General features: G+C 38.0%; 1 protein-coding gene across 3 annotated transcripts in view; it reads left to right on the forward strand.

Moving 5' to 3' along the window:
* The window catches only part of ARHGAP24 (Rho GTPase activating protein 24), a 518,413-nt gene that overhangs the window by 332,596 nt on the left and 162,174 nt on the right, over positions 1–23,643 (forward strand). The window contains exon 1 of one of the 3 annotated variants that reach the window (XM_054485628.2): positions 12,531–12,818. The exons of the other annotated variants lie outside the window; for them this stretch is intronic. Within the exon in view, the coding sequence (XP_054341603.1) occupies positions 12,806–12,818 (13 nt within the window). The 5' untranslated portion in view covers positions 12,531–12,805. Of the gene's footprint in view, positions 1–12,530; positions 12,819–23,643 lie in introns of those variants that run through there. 3 annotated transcript variants of the gene reach the window in all.

Consider the following 23,643-nt stretch of genomic DNA (forward strand, 5'->3'; position numbering starts at 1 on the left):
TGTGTGAAGTAATAGATAACTCATTGTGGTTTTGATTTACATTTCTTTGATTATTAGTGATGTTGAATATCTTTTCATATATCTGTTGGCCATTTGTATATTTCCTTTGAGAAGTGCCTATTCAAGTAGTCCTTTATCCATTTTTAAAATTGGGTCATTTGTTTTCTCTTTATTAAGTTGAGTCCCTTATATATTTTGTACATTAACTCCTTATCAAATGTTTGCAAATTTTTCTCCCATTCTGTAGATTGTCTCCAGTCTGTTGATTGTTTCATTTGCTACAGGGAAACTTTTTAGTTTGATATAATTCCATTTATCTGTTTTGCTTTTGTCAGCTGTGCTTTATAAGGAGTGATATCCAAAAAAATTATTGCCCAGACCAATGTCAAAATACTTTTTTCATATGTTTTATTCTAGTAGTTTTACAGTTTATGTTTAAGTCTATAATCCGTTTCAAGTAATTTTTGTATGTGATATGAGTTAAGGGTCCAGTTTCATTTTTCTGCATATGGATATCCATGTTTTTGTGCCCATGATATCCTTAAATGAGAAGTAAGTACTGGGTGCAAATTAGGAGAAGACATCATACAATTTGTGAAACCTTACTGAATTATGTATTTGATAAATAATAAAAAGTGGAACTTTTCCCACATAATGCATTTTATTAGGACAAAGAGTTTGACATCTGATTGTATTATGACAACTAAGCATAAAAAGTACAGTGAAGGTAATCCTTTCTACGTAAAGACTTTTACTGGGGTACTTAATACAAAATGATGGTCTGGTATCCCAGATCCTGTGGTCTAGGTTAGGATCTGTCCCAGCTGTCACTGCTTTGTTTTAATGAAATTCTTAAAGTTAGCATAATCTGTATCTGATATTCCAACCATCTTAACTTTTAAAATCCAAGTCCCTATCACTTTTTAGATTTGATCTAAGAAAATGTTATAATATTGGCCACTTACTAGAAGATACTGATACCACGATAGAGTGATATTGAGTTTTCCCGAGCCTTATTTCATAAGCCAAGGCCTTTTTAAAAATAAAGATTATTTAATTTAGAATAAAGCTTGGCACATAGAAAATATGCAAAGGGTTTAAATGACATTATATCAAGAAGTTACAACTTTGGCATAAATATGTATGGCAGAGAAGGACAAAAAAGGAATGACAGAAAATAACCAAGTAGAATGAATGCAGAAGTAGAATAATATCTCTAATAATGCAGATAAGGGAACCCGCAGGTGAGTTCACGCTGGCTTCACCTGGTTCCACAAAGACCGGTTTATAGACCAGAGGTTCTCTAGGACTGAGCCCTATCTGGGACTCCTGCCCACATGCAGGGGGTGAAATCAACTCCTCAGAGGCCTGTCCACCCGCACCACAGAAAATACTTAAAATCGTCTCTCCAGCTCACACAAAACCATCACACAAGCTAACATTAAAAATAATTATACCCACTAAGTCATCAGTCTATAATTAGTGTTTTTTTCTTCAGAAAAGTGGTGAAGAAGGCAAAGCATTTGACTTCTGAGGTTAAATAGATTATTTTCATTCTCTTGACCACTTTAGCGTAATTTGAGACCATGTAAATTAGGAAAGAAATGTTCACTACCACAGCAGAGAGTGATTGATCATCAAACGGGCCTCAATTAGGTGTCACCTGGTCCTTTTAAATGCGTCCCTCTGCTTCTGATATTGCTGACCACAACAGTCAGGACTTCAGTGAGAAGTTGAAAACTTGTTTTAGATAATATATATTTTCACTGGAGAGAACTAGGGCTCCATTTTCAAATTTCTTCTCTACACTGGGTTCTCTTCCTTCCCAGTGAAATAATTCTTTTATTCCGTATATCCAGTTAACATTTATTGATTCCCTGTTGTGAGAAGATATGTCTATTGCATCTGCTATTGCCTGTGGCCACTTCCTCATTCTTTGTCTTTCCTTCTCTCCCAAGATGTCACAGCAACACTCTTCACAACAGATTGCCATTATATTGTTTTGTTTTGTTTTAAAGAGAAACGTCATGGGGCTTATGGAGGGAGGTAGTTTTCAAAAGATATAACTTTTTTGAGAGCCATAGGTTAGCCAGTTTGAAAAGTTGTACAGCTGCAAAAGCTGTATGGAAATGCCTATAAATTAAATTTTTACACATCCTTCCTCTATCCTTTGCTTTATGAATAAATATTGGTATATGCTGATGGCCATATGCCTTTATATTGTGTTATTACTTAGAATTGCCTGGCAGTAAAAATCATGGAGTTCATTTAAAAATCAATGTAATGCCAAATTTATAAACTTTAGTGCAGACTGTCATATAATGACAACTCTTTAGATTCTCAGTTTACATCTCATTTTGACATCCAATATCTGATTGCAATCTCATTTGACAGTTAAAAAAATTGAAACATAGAGAGGAAAGTGATTTACCCAAGGTTGCTCAGTTGGGGAAGTGGCTGGATCTGGCTGACTCCCATTCCAGTAATTTTTCCACCTTTGTTGCTGATTCTTGGTGGTAGTTAGGTTTTCCTTGTTTTTCTAATTCTCTGTTGAAATGTACAATGGTAGCAAAAAGAAAAATGAGTAAAAGAAAAAATGTATTTAGTACAAATTTATTGACATACCATAAGAAAGCTCTTCTATACTGCAGATTTGTATTTTTGAAAAATAGACTGGCCAGGTGCGGTGGCTCACGCCTGTAATCCCAGCACTTTGGGAGGCTGACGTGGGCGGATCACCTGAGGTAAGGAGTTTGAGACCAGCCTGGCCAACTTGGTGAAACCCCATCTCTACTTGAAATACAAAAAATTAGCTGGGTGTGGTGGTACGCACTTGTAATCCCAGCTACTCGGGAGGCTGAGGCAAGAGAATCGCTTGAACCCAGGAGGTGGAGGTTGCAGTGAGCTGACATCGTGCCATTGCACTCCAGACTGGGGCACAAGAGCAAGACTTCATCTCAAAAAAAAAAAAAAAAAAAAAAAAGGAAAAAAAGAAAAATAGACTAGCTTTTTTTTTGTTGTTTGTTTGAGACATAGTCTCACTCTGACCCCAGGCTGGAGTGCAATGGCGCAATCTCAGCTCACTGCAACCTCCGCCTCCCGGGTTCGAGTGATTCTTTTGCCTCAGCCTCCGAGTAGCTGGGATTACAGGCACGTGCCACCACACCCAGCTAATTTTTGTATTTTTAGTAGAGACGGGATTTCACCATGTTGGCCAGTATGGTCTCGATATCCTGACATTGTGATCTGCCCCCCTTGGCCTCCCCAAGTGCTGGGATTATAAGTGTGAGCCACTGCACCCGGCCCAAAATAGACTAGCTTTCTTGTGTTTTACCCAATATGTTTTATTGTAGACTTTTATAACTAAAATTCTGCCTTGTGTTTGAATATTATATTTTAGCATAACCCTTTAACATAGTTAAATACAATTCTACATAAGAAAGCAAGTTTACCTGTGACTACAAACTTGTTTTCACTGTTTTAATGTATTCTGTGTTTTCTAGTTTAAATAATATGGAAATTATGTGGGCATATTCAGCAACAAGTATTAAAATAACAACTTTAAAATTACTGTTAAAACTATAGAATGTAGGCCGGGCACGGTGGCTCACACCTGTAATCCCAGCACTTTGGGAGGCTGAGGCAGGTTGATCACCTGAGGTCAGGAGTTCGAGACCAGCCTGGCCAACATGGTGAAACCTAATCTCTACTAAAAAATACAAAAATTACCTGGACATGGTGGCAGGTGCCTGTAATCACAGCTACTTGGGAGGCTGAGGCAGAAGAATTGTTTGAACCCGGGAGGCAGAGGTTGCAGTGAGCCGAGATCATGCCATTGCACTCCAGCCTCCAGCCTGGGTGACAGAGTGAAACTATCTCAAAAAAAAAAAAAAAAAAAAAAAACTATAGCATGTAAAATATGAATAATAGAGAAACAGAGAACCCAGATAAAATGTCACACACCTACAACCATCTAATCTTTGACAAAGTCAACAAAAACAAGCAATGGGGAAAGGACTTTCTATTCAATAAATGGTAATGGGATAACTGGCTAGCCATATGCAGGAGATTGAAACTGAACTCCCTCCTTACGCATATACAAAAATCAACTCAAGATGGATTAAAGACTTACATTTTAAACCTAAAACTATACAATCCCTGAAACACAAGCTAGGAAATACCATTCTGGACACAGGACCTCACAAAGATTTCATGACAAAGATGCCAAAGCAATTGCAACAAAACCCAAAAATTGACAAATGGAACCTAATTAAACTAAAGAGATTCTGCACAGCAAAATAAACTATCAACAGAGTAAACAGACACCTGCAGAATGGGAAAAAATATTTGCAAACTATACATTCAAAAAAAGTCAAATATCTACAATGTAAATTAGTTCAACCATTGATATGGTTTGGATCTATGTCCGGGCCAAGTCTTATGTCAAATTGTAATCCCCAGCCATGGTCAGAGCAAAAGCAAGAGAGAGGGGTGAGAAGGTGCCGCACACTTTTAAATGACTAGATCTCACAAGAACTCACTCACTGTCACAAGAACAGCACCAAGAGGAAAATCTGCCCTCATGATCCGATCACTTCCCACCAGGCCCCACCTGAAACATTGGGGATTACAAGGCTTCCCCTTAGCCTTCCACCACGAATGAAAATTTCCTGAGACCTCCCCAGAAGCCAAATAGATGCCAGCATCATGCTTCCTGTACAGCCTATGGAACTGTGAGCCAATTAAACCTCTTTTCTTTATAAATTACCCAGTTTCAGGTATTTCTTTGTAGCAATGTGAGAACAGACTATTACAACAATTGTGGAAAGCAGTTTGGCATTTTTTTCAAAGAACTCAAAAGCAGAATTGCCATTTGCCATGGCAATTCCATTATTAGGTATGTACCCAAAGGAATATAAATTGTTCTATTATAAAGACACATGCATGCATATGTTCATCACAGCACCATGCACAATAGCATGAATATGGAATCAACCTAAATGCCTATCAGCAGTAGACCGGATAAAGACAATGTGATACATATATACTGTGGAATACTATGCAGTCATGAAAAAGAGCAGGATCACATCCTTTGCAGCAACACAGATGGAGCTGGAGGCCATTATCCTTAGCAAACTAACACAGGAACAGAAAACCAAATACCACATGCTCTCACTTATAAGTGAGAGCTAAACATTGAGTACATATGGACACAAAGAAGGGAACAACAGACACTAGGCCCTACTTGAGGCTGGAAGGAGGGAGCAGGGTGAGGATCTAACTGACTATTGGGTTTTATACTTATTACTTAGATGGTGAAATAATCTGTACACCAAGCCCCCATGAGGTGCAATTTATCTATATAACGAACACATATATACCCTGAATCTAAAATAAAAGTTAAAAAATACATATTTGCTCAATAATAATAATTTTAAAAGAAACTGAAATACAGTGACACTGAGGAGTTTGGCTAACACTCACCACGACGAATTGTTCTTCAACTTTGGAGAGACCAAGAATAGACTTTTTTTGATCCACTGATTCATTTTTCCAGAAATTTGTTCTAAAAGATCTTAAAAAAGAAGTCTGTAGAAAACTTCTTAGTAGCATAAAAGTATAATTTTACTAACAAAACTGGAAACAAATATGTGCTTTCATATAGAGAAATGTATAAATAAGCTGTATCATATTAATTTAAAATATTTTGCAGGCATTGAAAATAACAAATATATAAATATTTTATTTATCTATTTTACAGTTTACCTAGTGTTTTATATCTCATTTAAAGATTGGCGATACAAGTAAAAATGCTTATAAAATATTTTAAGTGAAATAATAAATCAAAAATGTATATGTGTACTATGACTACAACCAGATAAAGCTCTACCCATGAAAAAGATTGGAATAGACATATATATACATTTATATTCATATGCAGGTAAATAGGCATACTGTACAGGTGATGAGCCTGTAGATATAATTTTCTTTAATATTAAGATCTTTAAATTTAAATAGAAACTTGTTTTCATAGTAAATTCCTAAATTTTGAACAGATATGATCATTACCTTGAGTAGATTAAACTTGAAAAAGTTGTCTTCTTAATGATAACATATAATCCATAAGACAAATATTTTACTATGATTATGATTATTCTGAGATAGAGTCTCGCTCTGTTTCCCAGGCTGGAGTGCAGTGGCACAGTCATAGCTCACTGCAGCCTCAGACTCCTGGGCTCAAGTAATCCCCCTGCCTCAGTCTCTTGGGCAGCCTCTAGACTACAAGCACGTGGCATCATGCCTGTTTAATTTTTAAAAAATATTTTGTAGAAAAAATATCTCACTATGTTGCCCATGCCCATGCTGGTCTTGGACTCTTGGCCTCAAATGATCCTCCTGCCTTGTCCTCTTCAAGTGATGGGATTCCAGGTATGAGTCACCATGTCCAGCCTATTATTTTTATATGAAGGCATAAATTATTAATTTTTTAACTACTTTTTAAATCAACCAAGATGAGATTTAGAATACTATCAGATCATTACATAAAAATTTAATTTAAGTGTATTCAAACTTTATTCAGCTTCCAAAAATAACTCAAATGATAATACTATTCTACTTAAAGAGTAGAAATAATGCAAACCTATACATTATTTTGGTTACAGGCCAAACCGAAGATAAAACATATGTGAAAGTATTTACTGTTTTTCTTAAGACAGTTCATTGGTGATTGTTGTTTTGAAAATATTACAGGTTTATATTTTTGAGCTCTAGCTCAATAGTATCTGAGGAGCATAGTGAACTTACAGTTTCATTTGTGTTGACTTTCTAGTTAAAGAATAAATCCCTTTCCTTTGAAATGTAGCCTTGGTCAGCTGATGGAGCATTTTCTCCATATATGCATGTTAGGAAAATTTGTTTCAATTTAAACAGGAAACACATGGCTATGACTTAACTATTAAAAAGTGAAATGTTCCATTAATGTGGATTTGGTCTTTCTGTTTTTCCAGTCCCTCAAATGTTATTTCAACAAACCAAAAAATGAGTAGCAGATGAATGAATTTTAGGCTGAATCCAAATATTCTGATTTGGCTTAAGACTTTTGTGCTGAAGACTCTGTTCCCAAGAAGATTTACATTGAGGACCCAAGTCTGCCATTTAATTAACAGGCTGTTTGTTTATTTTTTGTAATGCTGAATTATTTACCAGCTGTCTCCTGGTTATGTCAGAAAGATGTAAAGAATGGAAACAAAAATACAAAATGAGACACAGGTAACATCAGCAATGTAATCTCTCCCTGTGCACCCTGCTCACCTCCAAACCAATCTATGTTGCTATTACAGAGGAGATCTCTCTGAAATATGTGTTCATGCAACATAATATTTTAGAAAATACATTTTCTTGATCATACATGTGTTGTTAGTTCACCATTTCCTTTTTAGAAATAAGCAGTTACTCAAGACTATGATTATACGTTCATGAATGTATTATGCTCTTTATATTTATACCGTATCTATTCTCTTTATATTTGAATTTATACACACTTGCTCCTGCACACACATACACACACCTGCCATATTCCCTGTATCACTTTTTTATATTTTAAAAATCAGTGAAGTCCAAAGTACACTATATTTTCCTTATATTATAGTACAGCGGCATGTAGAATTTAGAATTTTGTTATGTGTACCCATGAATATTTTTAATGTAGGTGATGAGAGTAATGGTAATAACATGTCTGAAAACTGGAATTTTTTCACTTGCAGTGATTGTAAGCATGACAAATTAACTTTGTCAAAAAAACTTCAAAAATGATCTCTTTATTATGAACTAGAGTTACTATTTTCTCCTTCTTTCTCTTTCTTTCTTTCTTCCTTTCTTTCTTTCTTTCTTTTCCTTCTTTCACTACATTGTAGTAATGGCCATTGAAGAACATTTAGAAAATGCTAAAAGATCAGGAAGAAAATAAAATTGCTGTAATTTCACTACCTAGAGATAAAAACTATTAACATCGTAGTGCATATTTTCAGATTTTTCTGTATATTGAATATTTATTACAAAATTCAGATCATATTGTACCTACTATTTTCTAATATGCCTTACTCAGTAATGTATCATAAAATATCTTATGAAAATCCTAACACAGTCCTCTAATTTCAGTGTGATTGCATCATGGCATATGAATATACTTTTAGTCATTTAAGAACTAGGGGCATTGACACTAATGCTTTTGAAGGTTTTTCCCTCAAGGATTCAGTTGGTGGAAACAGGAGCACCAATGTTCCCATGTGTCCCAGGCTTTCTGAAGGAACCCCACATGCAGTGTTTTGATGGAACGGCAGCTGACACTGTTATCACTCAGCTCAGGCAGCTGGGTGCCTGAGGGCCTTTCCTGGCCATGAGCCACCTGACTAAAATGGCTTATGCTTTAGGTGTGTGTGTTTGGGGAAGGGGTACAATTATACTACAAGGCTGTATTTTGACAAAGATTTCAAATATGTTCAATGACCTTGTTTGTACATCTTAAAGCTTTAAGTGCCCAGGAATTCCTTCTCCGGAGTTCACAAAGGGATAATCTTCAGGTTCCTTCCTTCCTTCCTTCCTTCCTTCCTGCATTCCTGCCTTCCTGCCTTCTTGCCTTCCTTCCTTCTTCCCTAGCTCCCTCCCTTCCCTCCCCTCCCCTCCCCTTTCTTCCCTTTCTTTCTCCTTTTTCTTTTTCTGAAACCACTTGAATGTATTTAGGAAACTTTGAATGAAAGTAAGACATTGGTTCTTTACATCTTAAGATAGAAAAGACATTAAGAAGTACATCTTTCCCATCTAGAAAAATATTACCATCCAGCAAAAAAACACAATTATGTTTACAAATACAGTAAATTATGACTGCTCAGAAAGTGTTTAATTTCATGGTTTTAACTCTACAGCTGTGCCACATTTTCTAGAATAGGTTAAGAGACCTCATACAGATTATCTTTAAACATCTACATAAGATGGTTGCTAAAAGCTTTCACATTTTGGATTACTTTCATTTTTATGCCTAAATGACTTTCAGTGTTTCAACAGTATTTGCTCTTCACAGCTTGTAAGTATTATCATTTGGAGTTGTTTCTAAAGCCTAAATAAAAAAGCCAAATGGAAGGGAGTGGGAGGGGAAATGTGTTAGAAAAATACTTGTCTTCATTAGTTCACACACTAGAAACAACCCCATCCGACTCATCCATGAATCCAGTACTACCCTAAGTGGAAAGACTACAAGGATTTCAGGCCAGACCTTCATGAGTATCTGGGTGAAATGAAACACTGCCTCTAGGAAACATCAGGAAGGTATCATTACTGGGCAAGGTAGCATGAACCAAATAGAAAACCAAAACATCTTATTTATTCTCCTCACTGATTGCAAATGTTGACCGATTCTTCTAGATGCTTTCTTCTTCATACTTTTAAACTTCAGTGCAAGTATCTTTTCCATATATGAGTCTAAACTCAGTATCTTAAAATCCAAAAGGAAAAAAAAAAAACATAGAGGTTCAGAGACAAAGGAAGGAAGCAATGTGCTCTTATTTTCTGCCATGGTAATTACACTAGGGCAATACTAGCAGTAGTGTTTGAGAAACTAAATACCCGGCCAGGTTGGTGGCTCATGCCTGTAATCCTAGCACTTGGGGAAGCCAAGATGGTTGGATCACCTCAGGTCAGGAGTTCAAGACCAGCCTTGCCAACATGGAGAAACCCCGTCTCTACTAAAAATATAAAAATTAGCCAGGTGTGATGGCATGTTCCTGTAATCCCAGCTACTAGGGAGGCTGAGGCAAGAGAATCGCTTGAACGTGGGAGGCAGAGGTTGCAGTGAGCCAAGATCATGCCACTGCACTCCAGCCTGGGCAACAGAGCAAGACTTCATCTCAAAAAAACCAAACAAAACAAAAAAACAAAAAAAAGAAAAGAAAAGAAATACCTTAGTGGGGCAGTATAATACTTTGAAGAAAGTGCCTAAAACTCTGTTTCCACTTTTATTGTTTTTCATTTGAGACATCTGAATAATTGAAAACTGACTTCAGATACGATTTAAACATTTCTCTTACAGCTGGGAATGACACTTACTTAAAGAGTAGAACAGAGACACATACATACATGTAGCCCTGCAGTTCAGACTCTGCCTCTAGCTTTCCAGTAAAATTGGTTGGAAGAACCTGCCAATTTATTAACATCCTCAAACCCAGGAGAAAATTATGGCTACTGTACTATATTCCACACTACAGTTGAAAAAAAGTCTTCCGCTACATCGAAGGTCAAGAGATTGCCTTGCTTCCTTAAGACCATTGTTAAAGGTCTGATAATTTAAGAAAATTAAGATAAAATAATGCATTATGTGTATGTTAAAAAAAACCAGAGTAATAGTCTGCTATACAGAAAGACTTCTGAACTTGCTTCTTCAATTGAAAAACAAGCAGGACCCAATTTAAAAAATAAGTATTGGCACTAGAAATAAAAACTGATTTTTCCTTTCTGCATCCTGCAATTAATTCATTGTTAAAAAAATGAAAACTCATTTTTCTAAAAATCTCTGGACTCTTTGTAAAAGTTAACTTTCCTAGTCAATATCCTCAAGAAGTTTTCTGACTTGTACTCTTGCCTTCCCTATTCTCACTGTATAAAAACCACACTTTATTTCCTTTCTTTTTCTGAGAAAGCTGTAAGGTAACTAGTTTACTCAGACTATGGAACTCTAGACCATGCAGATCTTGATTGTAATTCTAACTTCACCACTGACCTTTAACAGTGTACAGGTTAATTATGCTTATCTGTAAAATAAGAATAACAGGTATCTCCTAGGATTATTATGAGAGCTGAGATAATATACATGAAGTTCCCAGCTCCCAGCCCTGTGTGTCTCATAAGGCGGGTGGCCACATTTTTAGTTCTTTTCCTGTTCTCCACCTGTCTCCCTCCCTCTGTTCCCCGCCCCCCTTCACAACTTGACCTCTAAAAAATGCATAAGTAATTGTAGAGAAATTAGCATGAATGCCCAGATGCATTTGTTACTGAATAACTCAGCAGTGAACTTGCCATTCCATAGCTAACCTTTCCCCTTCATTAATCCCCTTCTCCATCCCCCTCAAACACAGGAGTACAACAGGACGCCCGGCGAACTATGTAACCAACCATGCACGTGAGCATTTTCTACCAGAATTTTGACTAGTCTTTTCTGCCTCAAACACTAGACGGGGCTCATGCTGCTCACAATCAACTGACTCTGGCCATGTGGTGGCTGCCCTCAGGATCTGCCACAAAGAGAACAGCAGTTCAATAAAATCTCGAACTCTATTTGTAGCCCACTTGAAACAAGCAGTTTCCTTGAAGCCCAAGAAGCCCTCCTTGAGAATGTAGCAAGTAATTTGCTAGTCCCAGTACTCACTGGGGAAATAAGAGGGGGGAAATGCAGCAAGTGCATTTTTTCAAGTACTGTACATATAGAAAGCATTTTGTCCTACACTCTGTCCCATTTCACCCTCATGTCACCAGCCAAGGAAGTAGACAAAACAAGCACTAGTAACAAATCTCTATTTTATAGATTACAGCACTGATGCCTAGGAGGTTAAATTGCTAATGAACAGTGGTAGTTGGAGAAGAAGGTTAAAAAAAAATGTCTAAAGGGTGAGAATAATTTCTTGCTCATGCAATCAATCTAAAATTCAGTAAGTCATTATTTACCTATTAAAAAATATAATTTACCTATTAAAAAAATATATACAACTAAAAAGAAATGTTTTGTAAGGCACTTGCAAGATTAAAAGTTGTTCCTTCTCCACTTCTAAGAAGATCAAAATATGAGAAATAAAAGAGAGACTCTACAGGGAAATATTTATTAACATGTTTGTATCTATTTATAATATATGCATTCAGAGTGATTATATTTTTGGCAAGAAATGCCTTCTTAAAGACTCCCAAAATTAAAATGTGCATAATCGAGACTAATTTTGAAAAACATGATAGGAATTTTTATGAGAAATTTAAATTGATTCTGTCAGTCAGCTCTGAAATAAATACTTCTTTACTATTTTTTAATATGGGAGTTTGCATAATTCCAGTATGTATGCAAAATGCAAGACTTTATTATATGAGTTTATGGGCCAGAAATCATTTTGCTCTTAGAATTAATTTGATTTTGGCAAATACTTTAATTTTCTAAGATCCTTCTTTAAGCCCTGTTACCTGGAAACCTGAAAAAAATAAACAACTTTTTGGCTTAAGAGGGATGTCCGGGCAATTAGAATAGCTACACTGAAGTCTGCCTGTGTGTGTGTCTGTGTGTGTGTGTGTGTGTGTGTGTGTGTCTGTGTGTGTGTGTGTGTGTGTGTGTGTTTAGAGAGAGAGAGAGATTATTGCTTAAACAATGCCCCTGGGTTGGTTGCTTGGCTTGGTGCCATTTGGGATTCTCAGATTTTATTGTCCCAGCTCTGATTTACGGAGTTCAGAATCTCGTAAGGCAAGGTGTCTGGAGTTTAGGGTCTTTCCATGACAACCCCTCCTTTTCCCTGTACGCTCCTTTTGCTTGTGGTCACCTTGTGGTGACCTTGCAGGACTCAGCGTTTTTACCTGAGCTCAGTAGCTGGGGAGCCCGCTAGTGCTGGGGAGCGAGCCGTGGTTTCCATTCCTGGGTGATGGAGTCATGGGAGAAACTGCAGTGAGCAAACACAGTAGGACCTGAGTTGGGCTCGAATGTGCTTTAAGCGACTCAGGACAGAGCAGCTGCTCTGTCTCCCAGCTTGCAAGTGCAGCCTGCATTTGTCACTGACCACTGAAGTGTATGTTTGTGCAAGGTGAGAGCTGGGTGCTTTGTTCTTAATTTGGAGACAAATTGCCAGGTATTGTTGTTGATTGTGTTTAATAATTTGGGGATATTTATATCACCACAAATTCAGGACCTAGACTGTGTGCGGTTTTATTTATACCCTTGTTTTCTGTCATGATCCATTCAGCTCTCCACGGTGTCTACATTGTGGCAACAGATTGGACATAGTGCTGTTCTTCCACGTTGAAATGTGATCATTATAGTGCAGTGTTTCTTGGATTCTTTCATTAATCGCTGCTGCCACATGATGTATCTGTTCATATACAGAATTCCAGTGCTAATTTGAAGGAATATAAAAGCTGTTTCCGATAAAAATCTAAATTGCTTTATTTGTTTAGTGCTTGCTGTGGTGTATTCTTTGCTTTACCCACATTTTAGTGGTTGAAACTTTGAGAGAGTAGAGTGCCTTAGGATTTGATCTGTTGACAAAAGCAGTGGGAGTTTTCTGTGTAATTGCTTGTCAAAAAGAAAACTTCTACTTGGCCATTTGTGTGTGTCTGCGTGTGTTATTTAAAAAAAAAAAAAAGAGCCAAAAGAAAACCAAATAATACGTGCTATCTTTTGATGTACTTACAATTAACTTAATCAACTTATAAAGCTTTTGTTATCAGCGTATTTGAATTTTGTAACCTTACATTCTGTGTACACAGGACAATACAACTGCTATGTAAGCTTGTAGAAGTACATGGGAACACAGAGTATTACCCACTATGAGTCTGTTACAATAGGAATTAAAATCATGCTCTTGGGTTAACAGACCTTAATCGTGGGTCAGTTTTGTATGTTGGCTACTTAAGTGAACCCATAAACTATAAAAAGGAGATACTTTTTAAATATCTAAATAAATATATAGGAGGTTTATATTCCTGAGACTCGTATTCGAGAAAAGGGAAAAGTATAAGAATTTGGTACTGTGTAAGTAGAAGAAGAAAAAGAATATCAGATTTTAAAATGAAAAAGAGGACAATACATTAAAATGAGGAATAATTATGAGGGAATACCAAATATTACTCTAACTGCTCAAATTTTTATGTCTAATGAAAGAACAATAGCATACTTAAAAAATTTAGAGTCAGCAGAAATGAAGCCAAGGACAAGAATTCTTAATAAAACATGTCAACCTGTGGAATGTACTTGTCATTTTTAATTAATTTGGATTCTGTTGCTGAGATTAAAAATATGAGAAGGAAAAAAGGAAATTTAAAATTTTTATTTAAAATCGATCTCCATTTTGATAGACTTTAAAAACTAATGAAGTAAAATAAATTTTATTAAAAGGCAATGAACATTAAAATTATTCAAAACAATTAACAAATAACATATCAAAATTATCTGTCCCACTTTTAAAGTATGTCAGTTTTGAAAGAAGATTCTAATACTGTAAACTAGATCGTCACCTGTTCCTACATGCATGTGGAATGCCAAGTTCCTGGGACACTCTCTTCACGGTTCCTTGCTTTCAGACTCCATATAAGAGCACTGTGGTATGCTGAGCAGAAACACCTGACTCTAACACTGTAATGTTTTCTATGCGAGTTAAGAAAAAGTTTCATTTCACAGATGTGGAACTTCAGCTGTACAAAGAATTGATGATTGGCATTTCTATATGGGAACCTGTACTATATTGGTTTTTCATGATCTAAAATTTGGCTGCTTCTTGAAAAGAGTTTAACATGACTATCACCATGACTGAAAAGATGTACAGGAAGGCCTCGTATAACTGTTTTATCAACACAAGAGTATTCATCCCTCTGTGAGGACTACAGTCTTGTATGTTCAAATGTGGCATCCATGTGAACCCACGGTCAGCTTCTATGTTGAAACACTAGAAAGTTAGTCACCTATTTGATGAATCATAATCAGTGTATACAGCCAAGAAAAGCCTTTAATAGTGTCTGTGTTTGTTCTTTAGATAACTAGCTTACCTCAACATGCAAAGAGGTTTAAAAAGGTTTAGAGATTATAGGTACTGACCTCAGAGCACATGCCAGTCTGTTCAAACACATTTACTTCTATGCAATTAAGTTCTCCTAGTTAAGGGGAAAGATTAGCCTTTATTTGTATATTTGATAAATATCTCTAATTTTCTAAAATGCTTAAATTCTTTAACACATTGTGTCCTTGCTTTCTTCCTTCTTTCAGCTTTACACTTTTATTCTAGACTATAAACTCACTACGTTCTTCATTTGCTGAACCTTCTTTCTTTTGACCTACACTCAATTTCTACACCTTGGACAAGGAAGCAGTTTCTATGTATCCCTTGGGACTAGGGAAAATCCTACTTCCCTTGAAATCAAGAGATTACTGCCCACTGTCTGAGCAGAAAATGGGAGAGTGAGTGGGGAAGAATGAGATTAGTGGCTACCAGGCAGCAAGGACCACTGTGTCCATTGTGCCTAGCATTTCTGCTATTTATACTTTTTTAATCCATCTAGTCCGTTGCTAGGCTTGGGAACCTACGTCAACTATTGTGTATACATACTGACATAGTTACACTTCTACAGAGGCCTTTGGTAAACTGACACTAAATATGACTTTTAGCATATGAGATTGGCTTACAGCACTATCCATCATTTGTGTGTCTCTTTACCTTGGCCACTAAGTTCTATTTTGCCTACTAACTCTTCCCAAAGCAATATAGATTCAGATAATAAAATGGGCACTCACACAACTTTTAACTACTATTACTTCTAGATTCCTTAAATTAGGCCTCGGTTGTTTGGAGAGAAGAAACCTGGAGAGCAGGTTATGTGATGTGATTATTCCTCTGGTAGATTAGTCCTGAGACCACACTGTTCTGACAGTCACTGGGCTCCTCAGTGGACCACTGGCTATAAGGACTTGGCAGCTGGAGTAGGAGCAGATGGCAGCAGGTGATTCTCCGTTGGAAACAGGGAATATAAACATTTCTGCAAGTCTGCTCAAGAGCCCTGCCTCATTTATCTTGAATGCAGTGTGTCTTCTAAGGAAATAAAATAAATACAGCCTGGTTGCTAGAATATGACTGCCTGTCATTCTTGGCCCCTGCCACAGGAGGTACCCACTAAAGTCATTTCTCAAATACATATATAATTCCTGCTATTTAAACATTTAAGTTATTTCCATTATACTAGGGAAGACCTCAAATCGGATTCTAATGTCTACCTATGTTCCCTTCAATAGCCACCTATCACCATAAATAATAAATAATTTTTAAAAACACTGATGACCAATACAACGTAAACTCTTTACACATTAAGAGCCCCAAAATTCTTATCAATATGTAATTCAAATAATCAGTGAGACAATGTAATTACAACTTCCAAATATTTCTAATGGGCAGGGAACCATCAATAAAAAGTTATTGCAAAGTTTCCTATTTATAGGCATATTTGACTTTAAGGGAATTTTCAAGAACACTACTCCAATATATTAAAATCAATAAAAAGAGAGACTTTTACATTTTAATATTTTTAAAGATCGGCATGTTTTAAATATTTTTATGATAAAGTATAAAACCAACTGGATTGTGTTCCTTCTCCAACTCTTATTCTTGTACAATGGGCTTTCATTTGACTGATAACTTATTAGAACACACCAATGTGTTCAGAGGGATTATTTTGTGGCTATAAAGAAATGTCTTCACCTGGTACAGTGGCTCACACCTGTAACCCCAGCACTTTGGGAGGCCAGGGTGGAAGGATCACTTGAGCCCAGGAGTTCAAGACCAGGCTAGACAACATAGCAAAACTCAGTCTGTACTAAAAATACAAAAATTAGGGGACATGGTGGTATGTGCCTGTAGTCCCGGGTACTCAGGAGGCTGAAGTGTGATAATCGCCTGAGTCCAGGAAGTCAAGGCTGCAGTGAGCTGACATCACACCACTGCAGTCCAGCTTGGGCAACAGAGTGAGACTCTATCTTTAAAAAAAAAAAAAAAAAAGTGTCTCCTTTTCCTGCTAAGTCTGTGTAAGAACTGTATTTTTAAACATAGGTTTTATTATTATTCAGGAATGGTGGGGCCAATAGATTAGGAGGTGATTGTTATTGAAGAGATAGTTTGTCACTCTCAAGTTCCCAAGAAGAGAGGGGCAGGCCACATGCAGGGGCCATACAGGCAAGCACCAGGGTCAGTCAGGGGCAAAGGGAGCCAAAGGAAAACAGGAGCGAGAGCCTTTTGTGTTTTCTGTGGGCGGGAACAAATAAGGCAGGGTGAGTAGGCTTGGGATTGGCTAGTTTGTATAATTTCGGTGGTCTCAGTGGTGTAGAGGTTGTCTCTAGTTGTCTAATACCTGGCCCTGGAGTGATTTGAGCAGAAGGATAGTGGCCCAGAGCATGAGAGCCTGATAGAGGAGGTGGTTGAGGTATGGGCTCTGGATTAGTTGGTTTGCATGTGAAAACACACTGCCAGGTGGGTCTTTTACTATTACTAGGCATTGGGTAGCCCTGGAAGGGGCAGTCTCTTCAGGCCCACAAGGCCTTAGATGACAAATCATCAGAAATACAAAAATAAAAAGGCATGATTAATGCAGATTAACACACCAAACAGGAATAGACTACTTAGTATCATTTTGCCATGTGCAGTGTTCAATGGGTTAGTCCATTGTGGACAACCCTCTCCTAACACCAAATATACCCCATTAACTTAGGCAGGACTTTAAAATGGTGGAAGAAGGATGAATGAGTCAATAAGAAGTAGTAGGTACCGGTACAACTATGTAGCCATTTAGAAAAAAGTACCACCAAAATAAATTCTAAAATGGTTGAAGGTTTAGGTGTAAAGTATGAAATTATCAGCATACTAGAAGGTTTTGGTGTGCTTACATGCACAGGGGAGATGCTATCACTACCATGCCACTGAGTTGTCTTGGGCAGGGGTAGAAATAGTGTCCTGCTTCTTGAGGGGTACCTCGGCGTGGCAGTTACCATAGCAGAATAAAGGTGTCCGAGGTGGGCCTTTCTCTGTACCATCTACCCCAGTGTTCTCTATGTGTTTCAGGCTCCCAGGCTTCAGAGAGGAAGGAAAGCAAAGAAGGTATATATGTAAATCACTAATTTTTTTTACAATTCCAAATTGATGCCTGTGTTTTATGCTGGGGCCAGACAAGTGTTAGGAGAATATTGTAGACTGATTTCTTGTTCTTAACTGTCCTGATTCCTAAATCTGACACTTGATTGAGGCCTCAAAGTACCATCACTCTCTCTGGTATCTGCAAATTTCTGATCTGTGACTTCCATTGGTATGACAATGGAATGACACACTGTCAGCTACGTGCTGGCCCTTTGAAGTTGCTATCAGAATAGACTGAACTGATTCAAAAAGCTATCTACCAAGAGGTATGTTCTTGGTGGGGAGGAGACAGCTTCAGTTGGAAAGGTGTTTCTTTAGGTCTGGATTTTTTTTTCTATTTTACTTCCTGTTCCTCTAGTTAATTTCTTTATCCTGGGATTCCTCCCCTCCTATGACCTCCCGTGCTGTTTCACACCATCCTCTGACCTGGGGGAAAAAAAAACAACAACACTTGTGTCATTCACGCTAAGTTTCTCAGACTGGCAGGCTGTTTAGAGCAATGTGCAGTGTTCTAGCAACAGATTAAGGCAAGTCCACAGAACTTCAAAAGCCTGAAGGCTTTGAAAAATTGCAAAGGACTACCCAGTTATATTTGGAATTTCTGCCTTGTGGATTTGTATTAGCTAAGAAACCCAGAAAAGTTTTTAAACTTTTAAAATTTAGTGTTAATAGAAACTTGGAAGATACAATCAGTTTCTAAAACAGTCATGAACAATTTAGTGAAGGTGCTGAGAATGAAGGCCAAATGTGTCTGAAACTTTCAAGTAAGGTATTTATAAGCTCACTAGAAGTCACACAAAAGTGATTTTCAATATCAGAAATATTTTACATTAGTTAAGAACACAGACACTGGGATCAGCTAGATCTGCTTTGAAATCCATGAGCAAGTTGGGAAGGTTATTTAACTTTTGTGAAGCTCAGTTTTCACATATGTAGTATTAGCATAAATCACATATTACGAAGTTTAGCTGAGAAAATATGTATGTATGTATTTGTCTATAGTAGAAGAAATAATCAAAAAGCTAACCTGTGAATGGAGATATTTTAGCAAATAGGACTATCATTTTGGTGGGGGAGTGAATTTTTTCTAGATCAAGAGGTAGAAAAAGTTGGGGGAAGTTATCAGAGAGAATAAAAAGAACTAATGGGAGATACAATAGGATAAATTTTATCATCACAGAATGAAGACCTCATTATCATTATCTGTGACCTTCTTCCATAGGACCTAACACAATTTCTTCCTCATAGCAGGTCCTTTTTTATGTTAAATAAATGAATGGATAAAAGAAAGAGACACTAACAGTAATCATGAAGGAAAATAGAGAACTGCATAAAAGAATATTTTAAAACACCTCCAAGACGTCCTACCTCAAGTACACTTTGTTGGTCAGATATATCTGTAATACTTCACCCATCTCGCCACTTGCCCCTGAAAATGAGACAGAAAACTAATAAGAACAGTTGTATTGATTACCCAGTGTATTTGTTACAACATCCCATAAGGAGGATAGAGTGAGAAACCAGTGTTCTTTGGACATACCAAGGAATGACACACCTGTCAAAGCAGAGAGAAGATCTGTGATGTCCACGTGGTTTCTGGTAGAAGTCAAACAGTGAACAGAAAGCCCAAACTGAAAAGACCATTAATCTTAAAGAAATGCCAGGATGGGATGAGGGCCTCAATCTAGAGTTGTTTTACTATTTGGGAAGGGACAAATATTTGTAGTCCTTTGCTCTATGGAATGTTTTGTTTCCCCAAGCCTTGCCCATTAAATGCCAATAACTCCTCCATTTATGCGAAAACCCAAAGACTCCTGCACTTTTCGAATACCTCCAAGGGAGTGGTTCCCAAGTAAAGAATACTGAGAGTACAAAAAGTAGATTCAACCATATTTAGAAGTGTAATGACTAAGTGTCAAAATAAAAAAATTTCACTCCTTGGCTTTCATGGATCTCATAAGCATATATTTTACTCTTTTGAAGTGAAAGCAAATACCTTGTTAGTAGCTTGTCATTTTTCTGAGGAGTGTGTTTGAATCATGTTTGCTGTCGGTCTGATTTGTAGAGATCCATCACTTAGCTAGTGAGTGAGATTAGCATACGTCATTCTTGCCCACACCCTTTCAAATAAGTCTATGCGGGTTTGTTTTTCTCTTCTTGTATTCATTGCAAACCTAGTAACTCTCACAATGTGATTTTTTTTTTTTTTTTTTTTTTTTAAAAAGCAAAGTTTGGGCCGGGCGCAGTGGCTCATGCCTGTAATCCCAGCACTTTGGGAGGCTGAGGCGGGCAGATCACGAGGTCAGAAGATCGAGACCACCCTGGCTAACACGGTGAAGCCCCGCGTCTCTACTAAAAATACAAAAATTAGCCGGGCATGGTAGCGGGCGTCTGTAGTCCCAGCTGGGAGGCTGAGGCAGGAGAATGGCGTGAACCCGGGAGGCGGAGCTTGCAGTGGGCCGAGATCGCGCCATTGCACTCCAGCCTGGGTAACAGAGTGAGACTCCGTCTCAAAAAAAAAAAAAAAAAAAAAAGCAAGGTTTGTTTCATTGTAGAAAAATGGTTCTAAAAAGGAAAGCAATTTGTACGGCTGCTAATGAGGTGCAAAGGATGTGAAGCAATAGAATGTGATAGTGATTTGTATTTTTTTGTTTGTTTGTTTTTTGAGACGGAGTCTTGCCCTGTTGCCCAGGCAGGAGTGCAGTGGCATGATTTCAGCTCACTGCAACCTCCGCCTCCCGGGTTCAAGAGATTCTCCTGCCTCAGCCTCTCAAGCAGCTGGGATTACAGGTGCGTGCCACCATGCCCGGCTAATTTTTGTAGTTTTAGTAGAGACAGGGTTTCACCATGTTGGCCAGGCTGGTCTGGAACACCTGACCTCAAGTGGTCCAGCCGCCTTGGCCTCCCAAAGTGCTGGGATTACAGGCGTAAGCCACTGCACCCGGCCAGATAGTGATTTGTGGAGAAGAGCAGTTTTGGATAAATTATGGAATTCAGACTTGGCAGTGTTGGCAATCTATGACAGCATGTCATTATTGACACGTGCAATGACAGTAGGAGCAATGCAAGCTTTAGTCCTAAGAAACAAGACCTCCATCTTTTGTTGTTACCTTATCTGTGTATGGGATGTTGTGTTCACATTCCTCAGATTGTGTTAAGTTTTGTGGTACACCAAACATTTCTGTCTGTGTCACAGAGTAGGAGAATGAAGTGTCAGGGAAATGTCCTTGATAACAGTACCTGTATTACTTTCTCAAAACTGCTGTAACAAAGTTTCACAAGTGGGTGGTTTAAACAACAGAAATTTCCTATCTCACAGTTCTGGAAGCCATAAATGTAAAATCAAGGTGTTAGCAGGTTGATGCTGGCTCTGAAGACCCTAGAAAAGGTCTGTTCTCGGTCTTTCTCCTAACTTCTGATAGACTCGGGAGTTTCTTAACTTGTAGATGCCTGTCTTCCTATGTTTCTCAACATCACCTTCCCTCTGTGCATATCTATCACTGTGTCCCTGTTTCCCCCTTTTATGAAGATACCAGTCATATTGGATTAGGGACTACCTCTTTGACCTGTAAAGACCCTATTTCCAAATATGACCACATTCTGAGATACTGGGGGTTAGGACTTCAACATATCTTTCCTGAGAAACATAATTCAACCCCTAGCATTGGCTCAGAAGAAATAATAGTAATGGGAGAACCCAAGAAAATTCAGAGTCCAGGACTGGCCTCAGTATTATATTACCTCCATGCTATTCGAAGTGTGGTCAGTGACTAGCAGCACCAGTGTCCTGTCAGCGCTGGTAAGAAATGCAGAGTCTCAAGCCTCTCCTAGACCTCCCGCATCAGAATCTGCATTTTAACCTAGATCCCCAGATGTTTTGTTTGTACATTAAAGTTTCAGAAGAGCTGTTCCAACTCACAGAGTAGAAGCCCAATTCTCAAATGCCAAAAAAAGGGGGGAAAAAGGGCTGTGTTGATGTGCAGGGACTCCCTAAATATGTGCACACAGCAAGTATGGGTCATCATTCTAGCCCAGCTGTGGCATATTTATTCCTAAAGGTAATATTTATCTCTGAAAGTTTTAGGAGTTAAGTGTTGATGACTATTTATTCCCTTGCTGTAGAGCATCCCTTAGGAGTGAACTCAGAAGATCATCAGGCAGAGATAGTTCAAATTCTTTTTTCCTACACTTGCTTTGATTCTGTAAGTTGTTTCTTTTCTGCCAACCTGCTCTATAATTTGAGTCAGCCTAGCTAACTGGGTCATACAATCTAATTCTGAAGTAAGGCCTGTCAAGGGAAAACATTTTCCCCAGTAATGGGGAAAAGGTACTTGAATTTCTAACATCATTCTTTAAGTGATTGAAAATGTGGTGAACTCTTGCTTCACTGACTTCTGCCTCTCCTGCCCCAAGGTCTTTGCACTTCCCTAAAAATGTAATTCAGCTGGAATTTGTGGTTGTGGAGTCTATGTTACATGAAGACAAATGGAAAGAGAAAAACAAAAAAAACAAGCAGCGGAATTAAACTTTGTCCTGGAGTCATCTTGGGCAAATGCTTATAATAGCAAGGGAACAAATGCAGCTTCCCTAGAGGACTCCAAGGTCACAGTTCTCATGGGGGTGGGGACTTGAAATGACAAGTGATTATTCACAGAAGAAAAATATGCTCAGGAGGAGCTCACTCCCCTAAACTCCAGAGTGTCAGCAAGCACACCATATGGACTGTATTCCAATCCCAATAAAACTGCCATGCTGCGGGTAATGTTGTAGGGAAATTTCCCTACGAGGGAATGAATCTTTGTAACTGAAAATTAGAGAACTTTAACATTTTTATCATCTTCTCTCGAGACCTATAGTTTAGGTTCCTCAATCAGTATTGTATTTCTGTTCTGCTGGCTTTATCTATATGCTAAGTAGTAAAACAAAACCAAACTTTGAAAATGTACTCCCAGCATCATTTAACTATCTTGATCATCCTTTCTGTTAACATTCTTTATTGGGTTCAAATAATGTCTGGAAAAAATAGCGAACATGTGTTATTACTATGTGCCAGCCACTCTCCTAAGCACCTACATTACTTATACACTTTTAATTCTCACAACAATGCTATAAAGAACAGATGGGAAGTTGTACAGATGAGGAAGTTGAGACACAGGTTAAATCGTGACATCAACTAATGGCAGGGTCAGAATTCAAATCTGGTTCCACAGCCTGTGAGCATGACTACTGTGGATACTGCCTCTCAAGAGAGACATGTAATCATTCTGAATATATCTTTAAAAGGCCAAAATAGCCGGGCGCGGTGGCTCACGCCTGTAATCCCAGCACTTTGGGAGGCTGAGGCGGGCAGATCACGAGGTCAGGGGATGGAAACCATCCAGGCTAACACGGTGAAACCTCGTCTCTACTAAAAATACAAAAGCAATTAGCCGGTCATGGTGGTGGGTGCCCGTAGTCCCAGCTACTTGGGAGGCTGAGGCAAGAGAATGGCGCGAACCCAGGAGGCGGAGCTGGCAGTGAGCCGAGATCACTCCACTGCACTCCAGCCTGGCAACAGAGCGAGACTCCATCTCAAAAAAAGAAAAAAAAAAAGTTAGAATTATGACCAGACATATTCAGGTTTAAAGCTTTATCTGAACTGATAAAGAAGTTCTGTGTGAACATAAACACTGTTATTAAAAGTTCAAGTTTGGATGGTCATTGTTAACAAAAGATGAGAATAAGGAGCACTAGAAAGTCTCTA

This window comes from Pongo pygmaeus, chromosome 3, assembly GCF_028885625.2.
Source record: "Pongo pygmaeus isolate AG05252 chromosome 3, NHGRI_mPonPyg2-v2.0_pri, whole genome shotgun sequence".
Classification (NCBI taxonomy): Eukaryota; Metazoa; Chordata; class Mammalia; order Primates; family Hominidae; genus Pongo; species Pongo pygmaeus.